Source organism: Penicillium vulpinum (assembly GCF_028829585.1).
Source record: "Penicillium vulpinum strain IBT 29486 chromosome Unknown utg000002l_segment0_segment0, whole genome shotgun sequence".
NCBI classification, from domain to species: Eukaryota; Fungi; Ascomycota; class Eurotiomycetes; order Eurotiales; family Aspergillaceae; genus Penicillium; species Penicillium vulpinum.
Window position 1 is genome coordinate 944227 of NW_026643242.1, and position 14565 is coordinate 958791.

Here is a 14565-nt window from a genome sequence, read left to right on the forward strand (position 1 = left end):
TGGAGATGGATGAGCTCTTTGACGTCTTCGAGGACCAGCCTCAGGCGGTGAAACCGTCAGAGGGTGCCCCCAAGCGCGTGAAGAAGGATAAAAATAAAAAACGACAGGTGAATGGAGACGTGAAGAAAACTGCAGATATCCAGACCGAACCGAAGGATGATGTTGCGATGACCGATGCGCCCGCTGCGGGGGCCGACTCAGCAGACGCCGAAGCCCCTGCGACTTCGTCCGAACCAGATCAACCCGAGACGAAGCGACCTCGATTGGATCAGGAACCCGAGCCAGTACTCGCCGATTCTTTCGAAACCGAACAAGAGCGCGAAATTGCAGCATCTGGAGGACTTTCAGGTACCACAGACACTTCTGCAGTTGTGGTGTCTCATCAAGTGCGCCATCAAGTTGCAATCCCGCCAAACTACCCTTATGTACCTATTTCCCAGCACCAGCCTCCGGCGAATCCAGCAAAGACATGGCCCTTCACACTCGATCCTTTCCAGCAGGTCGCAGTGTCTTCAATTCAGCGTGAGGAGAGTGTGCTTGTTTCAGCTCATACCAGTGCCGGAAAGACTGTGGTGGCAGAATATGCGATTGCGCAAAGTTTGAAACAAAACCAGCGAGTGATCTACACCAGTCCAATTAAGGCGCTCAGCAATCAGAAGTACCGTGAATTTGCTGCCGAGTTTGGCGATGTCGGTCTGATGACTGGTGATGTGACTATCAACCCGACTGCTACCTGTCTTGTTATGACCACAGAGATTCTTCGCTCCATGTTGTATCGTGGCTCTGAGATCATGCGTGAAGTTCAGTGGGTAGTATTTGACGAAATTCATTACATGCGAGACATCAACCGTGGTGTTGTTTGGGAAGAGACTATCATTTTGTTGCCCGATAAGGTCCGCTATGTTTTCCTGTCCGCTACTATCCCGAACGCCATGCAATTCGCCGAATGGATTGTGAAGATGCACAACCAGCCCTGTCACGTTGTCTATACTAACTATCGTCCGACTCCTCTCCAAAATTACTTTTTCCCTGCTGGTGGAGAGGGTATCCATCTCGTGGTTGATGAAAAGGGAGTCTTCCGCGAGGAGAACTTCCAAAAAGCAATGAGCGCAATCGCTGACAAGAAAGGCGACGACCCGGCCGACGCTTTAGCCAAACGCAAGGGCAAGGGCAAGGATAAGCAAATCAACAAAGGTGGAAATAAGGGCCCCTCAGACATCTTCAAGATCGTCAGGATGATCATGCTTAAGAACTACAATCCCGTCATTGTCTTCAGTTTCAGCAAGCGAGAGTGTGAAGCAGGTGCTTTACAGATGAGCAAACTGACTTTCAACGATGATTCCGAGAAGAATATGGTGTCCAAGGTTTTCGAAAGCGCCATCGAAATGTTGTCTCCAGAGGATCGTCAATTGCCTCAGATCCAAAACATCCTTCCACTTTTGCAACAAGGTATCGGTGTCCATCACTCAGGATTGCTGCCAATTCTTAAGGAAACAATTGAGATTCTGTTCCAAGAGGGTCTCATCAAAGTCCTGTTTGCAACTGAGACTTTCTCTATTGGTCTCAACATGCCTGCGAAGACTGTGGTTTTCACCAGTGTCCGCAAGTTCGATGGAACTAGTCAGCGCTGGGTTACTCCATCTGAATTCATCCAGATGTCTGGCCGTGCTGGTCGTCGAGGTCTCGATGACCGAGGTATTGTGATCATGATGGTTGGAGAAGAGATGGACCCAGCAGTCGCGAAAGAAATCGTGCGCGGTGAACAGGACCGACTCAATTCCGCATTCCATCTTGGCTACAACATGATTCTCAATCTGATGCGTGTCGAGGGTATCTCGCCCGAATACATGCTCGAACGATGCTTCAAGCAGTTCCAGAACACTGGAAGCGTTTCAGGCTTGGAGAAGGAACTCGAGGGTCTTGAGGAAAAGCGCGCCAATATGGTCATCTCAGATGAGGGGACCATCCGCGAGTACTACGACCTACGGAAGCAGCTGGACGCATTTGCCGACGATGTTCAGCATGTCATTACTCACCCAAATTACTCTTTAGCTTTCATTCACCCTGGAAGACTGATCCACGTCAAGTACAAGGATGCTGATTTCGGTTGGGGAGTGGTGATCAACCAGAAGAAACGCAAGCAAGCCAGTAACGACACCGAGAAATTGACTCCTCACCAGTCTCATATTGTTGATGTCTTGATGAGAACATCGGAAGGGTCATCCATTGGCACCAAGTCTTTCCAGGATCTTCCACCAGGTGTTCACCCCGTAAAGGAAGGTGAACCTACTCGCAGCGATGTTGTGCCCATTGTGCTGAGCTGCATCACGGAAATATCTCACATCCGCATTATGCTTCCGAAGGATATCACGTCGCCTGGCTCTCGGAATGAAGTCATGAAGTCGGTTGATGAAGTTAAGAGGCGCTTCCCAGATGGTGTTCCGCTACTTGATCCGATTGAGAATATGCAGATCAAGGATGAAAGCTTCAAGAAGCTGCTGCGGGTAAGAAACTATTCTGATACTCTAACATATGATTCACGCTGCTAACCATAACATAGAAAATCGAAGTCCTCGAGTCTCGCCTCCTGAGTAATCCTTTGCACAATTCGCCCCGCTTGACTGAATTGTATGAGCAATATGCCGAGAAGGTGGAACTGACTGCCAAGATCAAGGCGATAAAGAAGCAGATTACAGAAGCCATGTCAATCTTGCAGCTTGATGAGCTGAAGTGTCGCAAGCGTGTGCTCCGTCGTTTCGGATTTATTAACGAAGCCGAAGTCGTTCAGTTGAAGGCTCGTGTTGCTTGTGAGATTAGCACAGGTGACGAACTGATGCTGAGTGAATTGCTGTTTAATGGTTTCTTCAACAATTTGACTGCTGAGCAAATCGCTTCTGTTATGAGTTGTTTCGTGTTTGAAGAAAAGGTCAAGGAAGCCCCTGCTTTGACCAAGGATGAGTTGGCGAAGCCACTGAAAGAGATCCAATCACAGGCCCGCATCATCGCCAAGGTGTCGCAGGAGTCTAAGATGGCCATGAATGAAGATGAGTACGTTACGAGCTTCCACTGGGAGCTGATGGAGGTGATCTACGAGTGGACTCAGGGCAAGTCTTTTGCAGATATCTGGTAAGCATTCACCCTAAGCATTCGCCCTCAGCCTTGGAATTATTTCAGTATACTAACTATCCTAGCAAAATGACCGATGTCTATGAGGGTAGCTTGATCCGTGTCTTCCGCCGGTTGGAAGAGTGTTTGCGGCAGATGGCGCAAGCTGCCAAGGTGATGGGTAGCGAAGACCTGGAGAGCAAGTTCGAGGAGGCCCTGGGCAAGGTCCGCCGTGATATTGTTGCTGCCCAGTCCCTGTACTTGTAGATACGATATCCCTTTTATGATCGGAGTCCAAAGAATATGATTAGCCACAATTTTCCATTTTCCCCTATTACGTAGAATGTACTCCATATGTTGTAGATGGATGATGCGGGTATTCGTATAACCTTGCCCGAAAGCAGAGTAGATTAATCTGACACATTTGATGAAACCAAAAAGAAAGACATACATGAAAAATTCTTTATAAGAAAAATATTTTCTAATCCATGTCATATATCTATGTCCAATCCCTTGTGAGGCACAGATCCCTTAAAAGCTGCGTAAAGGGAGTGCGTTGCCACCTGCAACGCCTACTTTTTCTCCACCGCTACCTTTCTCTACCCTTCTTCTCCCCACTTCAAACCCTTTATCTCCTCTTCATTCTTGCTTTCTTGCTATTCTTGCTGTTCTTTCTTTTTCACTCTTTTGGATATCCGAGTCCTTTGGATTCCCACATTTCTTCTTCGCCATCCGGCTGTCACCATGAACAGCTTGGTGGCTACACCTCCTGTTCCGCCTCATTTCTACGAGAACCCCCGATTCTCTCCCTCCCGTATGAGTAAGATCTTCTCTTCTCGGATATTGAAAGAATCTATTCTCTATGTGAGGTGGCTCTCTTTGATGCATTTGTAAACTGACAAAGCGGCTAGTGTCTACACCCTCGTCGTCGTATGCCAGCCGTAAACGGAAATCCGACGAAGACGATCATGATGGACGCATGTCTGCTTCGCCCACAAACTCTCCCGCCTTTACTCCTCGACAGCTCCCTCACAATTACCGCAATATCAAACGTGCCCGACCGAACGTTTCAGGCCGACCCCTGCCTCTTCCCCGTCTGCTAGAGACACTCGATACAGATGCCTTGCGGACGGTTGTACGGACCATGTGCGAGCGTCACCCTCAGCTCGTCGACGAGGTTGTGCACACATCTCCACGCCCGAATGTATCTTCAACCCTTCAAGTCCTTCGAAACTATCAAGCCACCCTCCAGTCATCCTTCCCGTTGGGTGGCAATACCGAATCGGACTATGCCTACAACCGAGTTCGACAACCGCTCACCAACCTTCTTGACGCCTTGAGTGACTTTACTCCCAACTTCCTTCCTCCAAACGAATCCCAAGCATCCACATCCATGAGCTACCTAGATGGGGCAACCGACATCATTCACGCCTTGCCTCGGTGGAGCACGCCACAGAACAACATCGAACGAGACTCAGCTTATGACGAGATGTGCAAGGCATGGATTTTGGTCATTCGAGAAGCTTCAAAAAGAGGTGGCGGCATCCAGTTGCAGTACGGAGGTTGGGACCAAAAGCTGGCCAAGCATAACCAAACCTCTGGAGGGAAGCTACAGGGAGCTGTCAATGAACTCGGCCTCAACTTGGGATGGATGAATGGACCTGATACACCATCCCACGGGGCCAGTGGCGACATGGGCTCCATACGGGACCAGCTCTTCTCTGGGACTTATGGACTGGGAACACCAGTCAAGGTCGGACCTTGGTGATGAATCACGCCACTCCGATTTCCTTATGAAAGACCATTACATTTACACCCCCTTTACGTGTCGGCCTCACGTCCCCCCATTCATGCCGGCTCTCATCTGAGCTTGACCGACGGTCCATACCCCTTTGACCGCGCAATTTTCGACGTATGTCACGATCACGATACCTGTTACATGACCCTAGAATCGACATGGTCAGGCGTTACAGTATTCCAGGCGGATAACCTACAGCTTTTTTTTCTTTTCTTCTCTTTTCTTTTTTTTTCGGCTGGAATTGTGGAAGATGGATGCTGTTTTAGCTTGTGTGATTTCAAATCCTTCAATGAACTCAGACTCGGTACCTTTTTCTTCCTCCTTGCTTTGCTCATTCGTCGTATTCCGATTTATACGCATGATCGTTCTTTCCCCATTTCCTTTCTGTCAGAATCTCAAATCTTTTGATCTGTGTACTTCACTCCAACTCTGATACTCTCTTTCTATATCTACTGGCGCCCTGGTGTCGCATACATTTCCTTGTCTTTATCTTCTTCTCTCTTGCTGTTGTAGCTTGCCTCTGTCTGTTTCGTTTTTATCCGCATATTCCAATGGTGTCAGATAACTTCTGTCTTGGGCTCTCAAACCCAACCCTTGCGCTTTTCAGCTTTGAAGAAGTTGGCGGAGATTTGAACCTATTCTATACATTAGAAGAGGAACACTCACCATCCAACGCGATCTACAGCATACGTTCTGATCTTGCCATATCGTACAACATATTTTAGATACGTTGTCGGTTGATAGGGCCCTTTATTCACGCTAGCTTGTTTTATTGGAATCCTATCAGTTTTTCTGGAGTTTTTGGCCAAGTAGAAAGATGTAAAACCCAGGGCATTTCCCGATTCTCTTAGAAATTTTGGTTGGCCAAATATAGCCAGCTTCATAGATATTCCAGACGAACCTAATGAATAATCAAGAGCAAATCAAAACAAGACACTATTTACAGACAACCATCCCAAGAATTTGCTCAATGCACATTCGTAATTCATACCAACGCCCGCTTCATCAAACGAAGCAACCACACAGCATCCTCCCACCCACCCTGGGTCCCAGGTTTCTCAATAGGAGCGGCACTACCGGTAGTGCTCTCCCCATCACCAAGAGAAGAATCATCAGACAAATCCCCATCCCTAACCGAACCAAGCGAAAGAGCATCATCATCACGTCCATATGGCAAATCAGGTTCCTCAAATGTAACAGTAGTAGGAGTATCCGCCGTACCAATGCGCTCAGCTGCTGCCGCAGCAGGCACTGCGGCAGGCCACTCCTCAGCTCCGAAAAGCGTCCACTCAACCAACCGATCAACCCAAGAGCCGAGTCCGAACCCGCGCTCCCGCGTCAGCTCCTGAAGATCAGCCTCATCGAAGTTATCTAGCGTCTCGTCAGAGCTACACGAGTACTCAGACGAAGTCTCATCTTCGTCTGAGCCCGCCCCATCCCAATACACAGAGCCTTCATTTAGCCCCCGCTCGCGGTGCTCTAGCGACGCCATCTCGGCGCGGATGCGGGCATCCACAAAGTCAGGCACTAGAGGACGACGGCCGCGCACTTCAGGACTCACCGTGCCTGTATCTGTTCCCGAGCTGACGTATGCCTTCTCTGATGTCGCTGAGGTAGATGGTACAGCCGGGAGGGCGGTCATGGTTAGATCGACTCTGCTGCCACGTCTACTGCCGGTGCGGGAGCGGGAGTTGCGACGGGAGAGGGCACTGGCTCCACCTGGGGTTGAGGCTCCGGAGCGGGAAACCCGTGAAGTGAGGCCTGATCTAGTGCGGTGGTGGTGGCGGTTAGTGGACGTTTCATCGAGGGGCGTGAGGCTTGTTGAGCTCTCGCGTTTGGAGAGCCAGCTTTGGCCTTTTTCCTCGCGGGTCGAGGTGGCTAGGGCAATGCCTGTGCGTAGCATCCATTCTGCGTCGGATTTGGATTTCGGCGTGTTGTCTGGCAAGGGGCGCCGTCCATGCGAATGCGAGATGCTGCGATGTTTCTTGTGCGTGTCGTGGATGTGATGGAGGGCATGGCTTAGTTCCCGTTTGTGCAGGTTTGTGTCGCTTAAGTGTCCTGCACCCGTAGAGCTTTTGCTTCGCATGTGGTGGCGGCTTCGCGAGTTGCTACGTGAGTGTGAGAGGATCGGCGGCGTGCTTGGGACTGAGACACTAGATAGATATGATGATGTCGGGGGTGTGCGGGCGCCACTGGCTTGAGTTTCATGGTCATGATGATTAAAGTAGTCTGTTATATTTGTGTCGTCATCAATGGGAAATCGTGGGGTTAACGGTGCTAGAGAGATGTGGTGAAGGGATGGGTATGAGCGACGGGAGCGGAAGCTTCCCGAGGTGTTCAACTATATATTCCACGTTAAATGTCCAGTTCTTGTTGTTGTTCAGAATGTAATATTTACCTCCATGATGGGTTTTCCAGCTGAAAGCTCAAGCAGAATCAGAGAGGAAGAGCTCGAGACGGGGGAAATGCGGAGTTGCTGCACGTGCGGTTGGCATGTGAAAGTGGCCGAGCCCCGGCAATTATGTTGAAGTTATATTATGCCCGAGGATACGGAGTAGAAGTGTATTTAATAGATAGAGATATTTTTCTCGCGGAATGGTGCTGAATGTAAATACGTAGAGTGAGATGGAATGACCGATGGATGACGGATCTATAGAATCCGGTATTGCGAAGGCCAGTTGTACAACCAATCATACGATTACACTGTGGCATGTTTTTGATGTAATTGGATTGAGCACATGAAGATCGAGAGTTTTATTTCTTTATACAAAATAATCATCGAAATACTTACAAGAGCATATCAAAATATATCACAACCGTTTACAAGCGCGAATCTTGAAAGTCCAAATATCCCCGACCCTTGGCCTTCAAATCTTCTAGAACATTATACTCCATAATCCACTTCATGCGCTCCATAAGTGCATCTGGATTGAAGTTGCTGGACATCTGATCGGGAGAGTCTGAGCTAGCCAGCTTGCCGGCTTCGTAGCTAGTATTGGTGACCCGGTCTGTCCGGGGCTTGCGCAGGTCCTGGTAGAACCCGAATGCAGCCTCTAGGTCATCCGTTTTCCAGTGTCTAAGCACAGTTGCAAGGGCAATTCCAGATTCAATCGCCATGCATGTTCCTTGACCTGTAGTATACTATTAATATATGTCCCGCAATAGGACTAGACACCGATAGGATGCAACATACCTTGATGAGGAAGAGTCGAGTGCGCCGAGTCACCCAGCAGAATAATACCAGCATCATGTTGCCCACTCTTCATTTCATACCACTTTTCGATCGGATCACGCACGTACAGCGCCTGTTTGAGCATCTTACCGTCCTCGGAGCTCTTACGGAGACCAGCAATGATATGCTGCACCTCCGGACACCAGTCATGGACATGCTCCTGAAGACTATCAATATCCGAGCGGGACATCCAACTCTCTGAGTCCCATGCCTCAAGCGGCTCAGACATAAAACCGATAATGGCAGCACGGTCTGTCCCCGTCTCTTGGTTACCAATAGGCAAGATCAAGACATGTCGCTTAGGTCCACGGAAGTTAACGGTCTTGCGCAACAATTGCGCTGTCTCAGCGGGTAGGTCCTTGTAGTTGACGAATCCACGATACACAACCTGGCCAGAGTAGTTGGGGTCATCTCCCAGGCCCATATCCCGACGCACATTAGATTTGATACCATCACATCCAATCACAATATCTGCCTCGGCAGTGCTGCCATCCTGGAAATGAAGTGTGTATGGTGCAGCACCGGCGGTAGTGTTGCGGTCGATGGATGCCAAGTGCTTACCCAAGTTTAAGTTTGATTCGGGCACGCGCTCCTTCAGCGAGTCCAGTAGATGGGCGCGATGCAATAGGCGAGCGTGTGGATCCGAGAATTCACCAATGTGACCTACGTAGTCTCCGGTCTTGTAATTGTGGTATTGCATATAACTGGGCAGTTTACGTGAGGACCTGCGCATCATGCTCTCTTGCAGACCGAAGGCGTCCAGGACCCGGTTTGCGTTCGAGGTGATGTTAACACCGGCACCGACTTCGCCGAATTGCGCTGCTTGCTCGTATAGTTGCACGTTCTTCAGGCCGGCATACAGTGCGGCATTAAGGAAGGACATGCCTCCTAGGCCGCCACCGATGATTGCAATTCGCTTGTCTTCAAACCCCATTGTGAGAATGGCGTAGTTTGGCAATTAAATGAAGAGGAATTTGGAAGTACTGAAAAGGGGGTAGTATTGAGAGAATGATGATCGATACTCTAGGTACTCAGGTAAGCTATATATATTCTCTCTGACTTCCCCTCTCTCTAATAGATTACCCGATCGACCGTCTTAGAGATGCCTTTCGGGGCGCGGAGTAAGTGTGGGGTGAGCTATGATTCCGAGATTCTAGTTCGTATTTCCCGAGTTCAGGCATTGATGTGGAATACATACCATATTTTCCAAATCTCGAGAATCAATTCGGGAATATGCAGCTTTTAAAGCTTTTAATGATCAGCATATTCTGTTTTATACCACTTACACCTAGGTAGTAATGCCGGATTCGGTAATGCAAAGCAACTCCAGAGGCTGAGCGTAGATATTGTGACAACATATGTATATATTTCTTGAAATAGCCCTGGAGCCTACAGATAACTGACAAGTAGCAAGTATAGTATACAATATATTCAATCCGGATAACCTGCATAAGAACAAGATAAACTCATCTCCCAAGAATCGGAAACCCCAGCCATTTTGGAGGAGCAACATCCGAAAGCCCTAAGGTCATCGGATCGTCTTTTGATTGGTTCACCCACAATGGAGAACCCTAAGTCTGACTGACTCCGTTATATCAAATCATCTCTCTGTCATTGGCCGGGTAAAGGTCAAAAAATTACGCTGGGACCCACGGGATATTTCTATAGACTCCGTAATTAACCGCTTTTTACTCCACAATTTTTCCCTTGTTCACAACGAAGCCCTCCAATGCGGCAATAGCCGCCCACAAACGATTTTCGGCCTCAGGGAAGACCAGAGAGCGCGGGCTGTAGAAAACCTCGTCGTCCACTTCTTCCGGGTGGCGGGGCAGGCAGTGCATGAACTTCCAGCCCTCCTTAGCGCCACCGCGTTTAGCCAAGTCAGCAGTGATCTGGAAGCCCTCGAAGGCCTTCATGCGCTTCTTGGCCTCCTCCTCCTGGCCCATGGAGACCCAGGTATCAGTAACCAGGATGTCGGCATCCTTGACAGCTTCCTCGGGGACGTTGGTCTGGGTGAGCTTGCCAGGCTTGGGGACACCCTCACCAGCGCGCTGGATGATGTCAATCATATGCGCAGGGATTTCGTAGCCCTTAGGAGTAGCAACAGCAATATCCACACCCATTTTAGCAGCACCAATGGCCAGATCGAACAAAACGTTGTTCGCATCACCAATCCAAGCGATCTTAAGACCCTCCACACCCAGGCTGGAGAGCTTGTGCGCCTGGGACGGGAAAGTCTCGTAGATAGTCAAGAAATCAGCGATGATCTGGAGAGGGTGGAAGGAGTCGCACAACGCATTGATCACAGGTACAGTGGAGTGCTGTGCCAGACCGGCAACATCCTCGTGCTTGGCGACACGCGCAACAATGCACGAAACCATGGACGAAATCACGACGGAGGTATCGTATAGGGACTCGTTGACACCGAGCTGGATGTCATCCTTTCCGAGGAACATGGGGTGGCCGCCCATCTGGACGGTGGCGGCTTCCGTGGATACGCGGGTGCGAGTACTACGCTTGTTGAACATCATGGCCACGGTCTTTCCGGAGAGGGATCCCAATAGGCTTTCCGGGATGGCTCCGGACTTGATGGCACGCTTGTGCGATGCAGCATTGCGGACCAGGGTGGCGAATTCCGTGGGGGTCAGGTCGGCAATAGAGAGAAGGTGACGAGGGGCGAAAGGGGAGGTGGGAGGTAAAGTCGGTGTCTGGTGGGCAAATCGTCGGATTCCATTAGCCTGGAGTGTTCGACGCAAAGATGAGGTGGAGCCGGCCAATTGGTTTACACTTTGGGCGCCATAACGGGCGGCAGCTGTGAGACTACTAGCCATGATGAACTGGGGGTTATTGGTGAGGAATTGGAGTGTTGTGGGACAGGGGGAAGGAAGGAGTCCTAGAAATGAAGAAGAGTGACTCAATAAATTATTTAATCTGGTGGATGTGGGAGGGTACTTCTGCCTTGTCGCCCTATAGTTCAGGTGCTAAGGTGTCGATATCTCCACAGTTCCATGGTTCTGTTATCGACGCGGGCGGCTTATCGTCATCGAAATGAGCGCCTCTTCCGACCTTGGAACGTTACATCTTGTTTTCTATCTGTCTTTCTATCTGTTTGTTATGTGCTTTGAATTCACCCATTTCATTCAACTGATACTAGCTTGGGAGACTACAACTTATTGTGATTTATCTATACATTTAGGGCCACGATGGCTGACGAGGCAACCCGGCCTCTACTACCAGCCCAGTTCGGCTCCGAGAGAGCATCCGACGACCAGCCTAGGCCATCACATCAATTAACAACTGACTCATCACATTCTTCGCACCCCTTCGAAGATAAATTACCGGTCTGTACAACCGAGCAAAAACCAGGTTCTTATTCGGGCGGGGCCACGATGGCGGACGTGGCGAACCAGTCCAGCCCTATCGAACCCCCGGAGAGGCCATCCGTCGACCAGCCCAGGGAGTCATACCAATTATCATCAGAGTCGTCGAATCTTTCGCCCGGTGAAGATGACATGACGGTCTATAGCAACGAGCAAAGATTATCGCGATCTTTCTCAGGCGGGGTTCAGGATAATCACATACTCCAAGCCGTGGCTGCTGACGAGCCTAGCCGACCTCTGCTGGATGGACAGTCTAGCCCTCCCGAATGGTTCTCTAAGAGAACATCCGTCGACTGGCCTAGGCGATCATATGAATTGTCATCAGAATCAACACCTCTATTACACCGCCGTGAAGATGGATTGATCTACGGGACCGAGCGAGGGTTGTCGCGATCATCTTCATTCTCATCACGGAACTCGCCTGAGGACCGCGTCATCAAGAAGCGGAGCCGCGTACCATGGCCGACGGTCATCTCTCTAGCTCTTTTAACGCTCAGTGTGTTGGCGATACTGGTACTTGCCTTTGCTGCTCCGGCGGCAGTCAAAGAGTATGCGCAACAAGCCGCAGTCTTTAAACCGACGGCAGTATCAATCGATTCTACAACACCCGCTGGTATTCGAGCCCGGGTTCAGGGCGACTTCGTGATGGACTCGGGGCGCGTGAAGAATAAGTCAGTTCGAGGTATTGGTCGATTGGCGACATGGATTGCCAGGGAAGTTGAGACGGGTCCATCGAATGTTGAAGTCTATCTCCCAGAATATGGAAATATCCTGGTTGGAAATGCAGCGCTGCCCTCCATCAAAGTGAACATCCGTAACGGCCGTCATACCAATGTCGACTTCCTCACTGATCTAGAAGCTGGTGACATTCGAGGAATCCACGCGATAGCTATTGATTGGATTGAGGGAAGATTGGGCCGCCTTAGTGTCAAGGGCAAGGCGACAATGAATCTCAAGTCGGGGTTGATTGCTTTGGGGACCCAAGTCTTGACAGACAGTATTATCATTGAAGGTATAGTGTATTTCATCGTTTTGGGTTCTGAAATTTAAAAGCTAATCGCTTTTCAGAACATGATTTCCCTGCTCTGCCGACGGTCGATATCCTCAAGCTGAAGGTGCATGATGCAAACAGTGGTGCAATGGCAGTAGATGTCTTAGTTTCATCTTTGATTGATTCTCCCGTCGCTCTGACCATTCCTGCCCTCGGGTTTGACATTCTGGTACCCAACTGTTCACCGGGTGATCCGTATATTCTGGTCGCCGATGCGAGGACAAGCGCGATAGACATTCACCCTGGCCAGGTAACCGCAGTCGGCGTTGAGGGTCTCATTCAAAGGCTACCCGATGAATTGACCTCGACCTGTCCAGGACGAGAGGGCTCTCCTTTGGATTTTTTGGTTTCGAGCTTTATGCAAGGTCTTGAAACGATCATATACGTTCGTGGATCTGATGCACCATTACCCAATACCCCGGCATGGATTGTCGATCTGCTGCATAGCGTAACCGTGCCTCTTCCATTTACGGGACATGCGTTGGACAACCTTGTGAAGAACTTCACGATGTCCGACGCACATTTCTCCCTGCCTAACCCTTTCGCGGAGCCAGATTCTCCAGAATCGCAACCTACAGTGTCTGCTCTAGTGAAGGTTCTCGTTGCTTTGCCGCAGGAGATGAATTTCCAGGTAGATGTCCCGCAAGTTCGTGCCCTTGCAGATGTCTACTACAAGGAAGAGAAGTTTGGCGTGTTGAACATCAGCCACTGGCAAGACGCCAACTCTACAATGGTGGATGATCAAGATGGCTCTTCTGCACTCCTTGTGGAGTTTGAACTAAAGGATGCACCATTACAAGTCACAGATGATGGACTTTTGGCAGAGGTCATCCGAGAAATGCTGTTCGGTAGCGAAACAGTCGTACTGCGGGTTGCTGCCACCGTAGACACAAAGGTCTCAACTGGTTTGGGCCGGTTCACAGTGCGAGGGATCCCTGCGGAAGGGAAGGTACCAGTGAAGAGTATGTTCTCGTGAATTAGAAGATCTTAGTACAAATCAATAATATGTTGGCCATTGACCATGTCATAGCTTCTATCGGCAACTCACTTGACCAAATCAATCCCCGCATCGTCTCATTACAACTAAGAAATACGACTGAATCTTCGATGGTGGTATCTACGCAGGCGAACTTTACCAATCCAACGAATTACTCGGCTACAATTCCCTTCGTTGACTTTCTCATACTTTACAATGGCACTGCTGTGGCTCACATCACCGCTCAGAATATCTATGTTAGGCCTGGCAACAACAGTTACGTGCCCATCGACTTCTTCTGGTGCCCGTTAGATGCAGCTGGAGTGGATGGCGTTGAGGCAGGGCGCGCGTTGCTTTCATCCTATATCTCAGGTCGGCTCCTTCCAGATGGCATAGATCCAAGTGGTATATTAAGCTGATAATTTCATTCAGGCTTAAATACAACAATCACTGTCAAAAGCCATCGAAACACGGTTCCATCTCTACCAGACCTGGGCGAAGCATTAGCAGTCCTCAACGTCACCGTTCCTGTCCCTCACATATCTATGCCTGGTTCCCCAGGTAGCGATGATGGCGACAAAAAGCCTCATTTTATCCAAGATGCAACCGTACGTACCCCTTTCACTCGTACCTTGAGAGAAGGAAGAACGTCCCACTAACACTTATTCACAAATCTAGTTCTACCTCTGGTCCTCCACAGCAGAATTCACCCTCTCCTCACCTCTAACAGAAAACAATATCCTGATCACCTCGATCGACGCAATGGCTTTCTATGAGAAAAATGAGCCAATCGGCCGGATCAATAACCGTAATCCCTTTGAAGTACCGCCTGGTATATCTACAAGCCCGCGCTTGCCAGTCGATCTCGACATGGGCGGGGTTGGGTACGACGCCCTGCGCAAGGCACTCGGCCAGTCGTTGGAGATGGATGCTATCGCTAAGGTTGGAGTGCTGATTGGGAACTATATGGATGTCATTTCATACCATGGAAAGGGTATTGCAGCTAAAGTGAGGTTTTAGAGT

General features: G+C 49.6%; 6 protein-coding genes across 6 annotated transcripts; 3 read left to right on the forward strand and 3 right to left on the reverse strand.

The window, feature by feature from the left end:
• Nucleotides 1–5: 5 nt before the first annotated feature.
• N7479_003436 (ATP-dependent RNA helicase MTR4) lies at nt 6–3372 on the forward strand (the record flags this gene model as incomplete). The annotated part of the gene is made up of 3 exons (XM_057251133.1): nt 6–2504; nt 2561–3126; nt 3192–3372. The coding sequence occupies 3 exons, from the start codon at nt 6–8 to the stop codon at nt 3370–3372; spliced, it is 3246 nt and encodes a 1081-aa protein (XP_057110458.1).
• A 477-nt stretch (nt 3373–3849) lies between these two features.
• On the forward strand, nt 3850–4873 carry N7479_003437 (cut8/STS1 family protein; the record flags this gene model as incomplete). The annotated part of the gene is made up of 2 exons (XM_057251134.1): nt 3850–3925; nt 4017–4873. 2 exons carry the CDS (start codon nt 3850–3852, stop codon nt 4871–4873), a joined length of 933 nt encoding a protein of 310 aa, XP_057110459.1.
• Nucleotides 4874–5888: 1015 nt separating this feature from the next.
• N7479_003438 (DUF3984 domain-containing protein) lies at nt 5889–7307 on the reverse strand (the record flags this gene model as incomplete). Its single annotated transcript, XM_057251135.1, has 2 exons — nt 5889–7244; nt 7302–7307. The coding sequence occupies 2 exons, from the start codon at nt 7305–7307 to the stop codon at nt 5889–5891; spliced, it is 1362 nt and encodes a 453-aa protein (XP_057110460.1).
• A 416-nt stretch (nt 7308–7723) lies between these two features.
• N7479_003439 (uncharacterized protein) lies at nt 7724–9069 on the reverse strand (the record flags this gene model as incomplete). Its single annotated transcript, XM_057251136.1, has 2 exons — nt 7724–8034; nt 8097–9069. The coding sequence occupies 2 exons, from the start codon at nt 9067–9069 to the stop codon at nt 7724–7726; spliced, it is 1284 nt and encodes a 427-aa protein (XP_057110461.1).
• Nucleotides 9070–9823: 754 nt separating this feature from the next.
• On the reverse strand, nt 9824–10966 carry argB (ornithine carbamoyltransferase; the record flags this gene model as incomplete). Its single annotated transcript, XM_057251137.1, has 1 exon — nt 9824–10966. One exon carries the CDS (start codon nt 10964–10966, stop codon nt 9824–9826), a length of 1143 nt encoding a protein of 380 aa, XP_057110462.1.
• A 372-nt stretch (nt 10967–11338) lies between these two features.
• N7479_003441 (uncharacterized protein) lies at nt 11339–14562 on the forward strand (the record flags this gene model as incomplete). Its single annotated transcript, XM_057251138.1, has 5 exons — nt 11339–12527; nt 12584–13528; nt 13597–13914; nt 13975–14150; nt 14221–14562. The coding sequence occupies 5 exons, from the start codon at nt 11339–11341 to the stop codon at nt 14560–14562; spliced, it is 2970 nt and encodes a 989-aa protein (XP_057110463.1).
• Between the last annotated feature and the right edge of the window lie 3 nt (nt 14563–14565).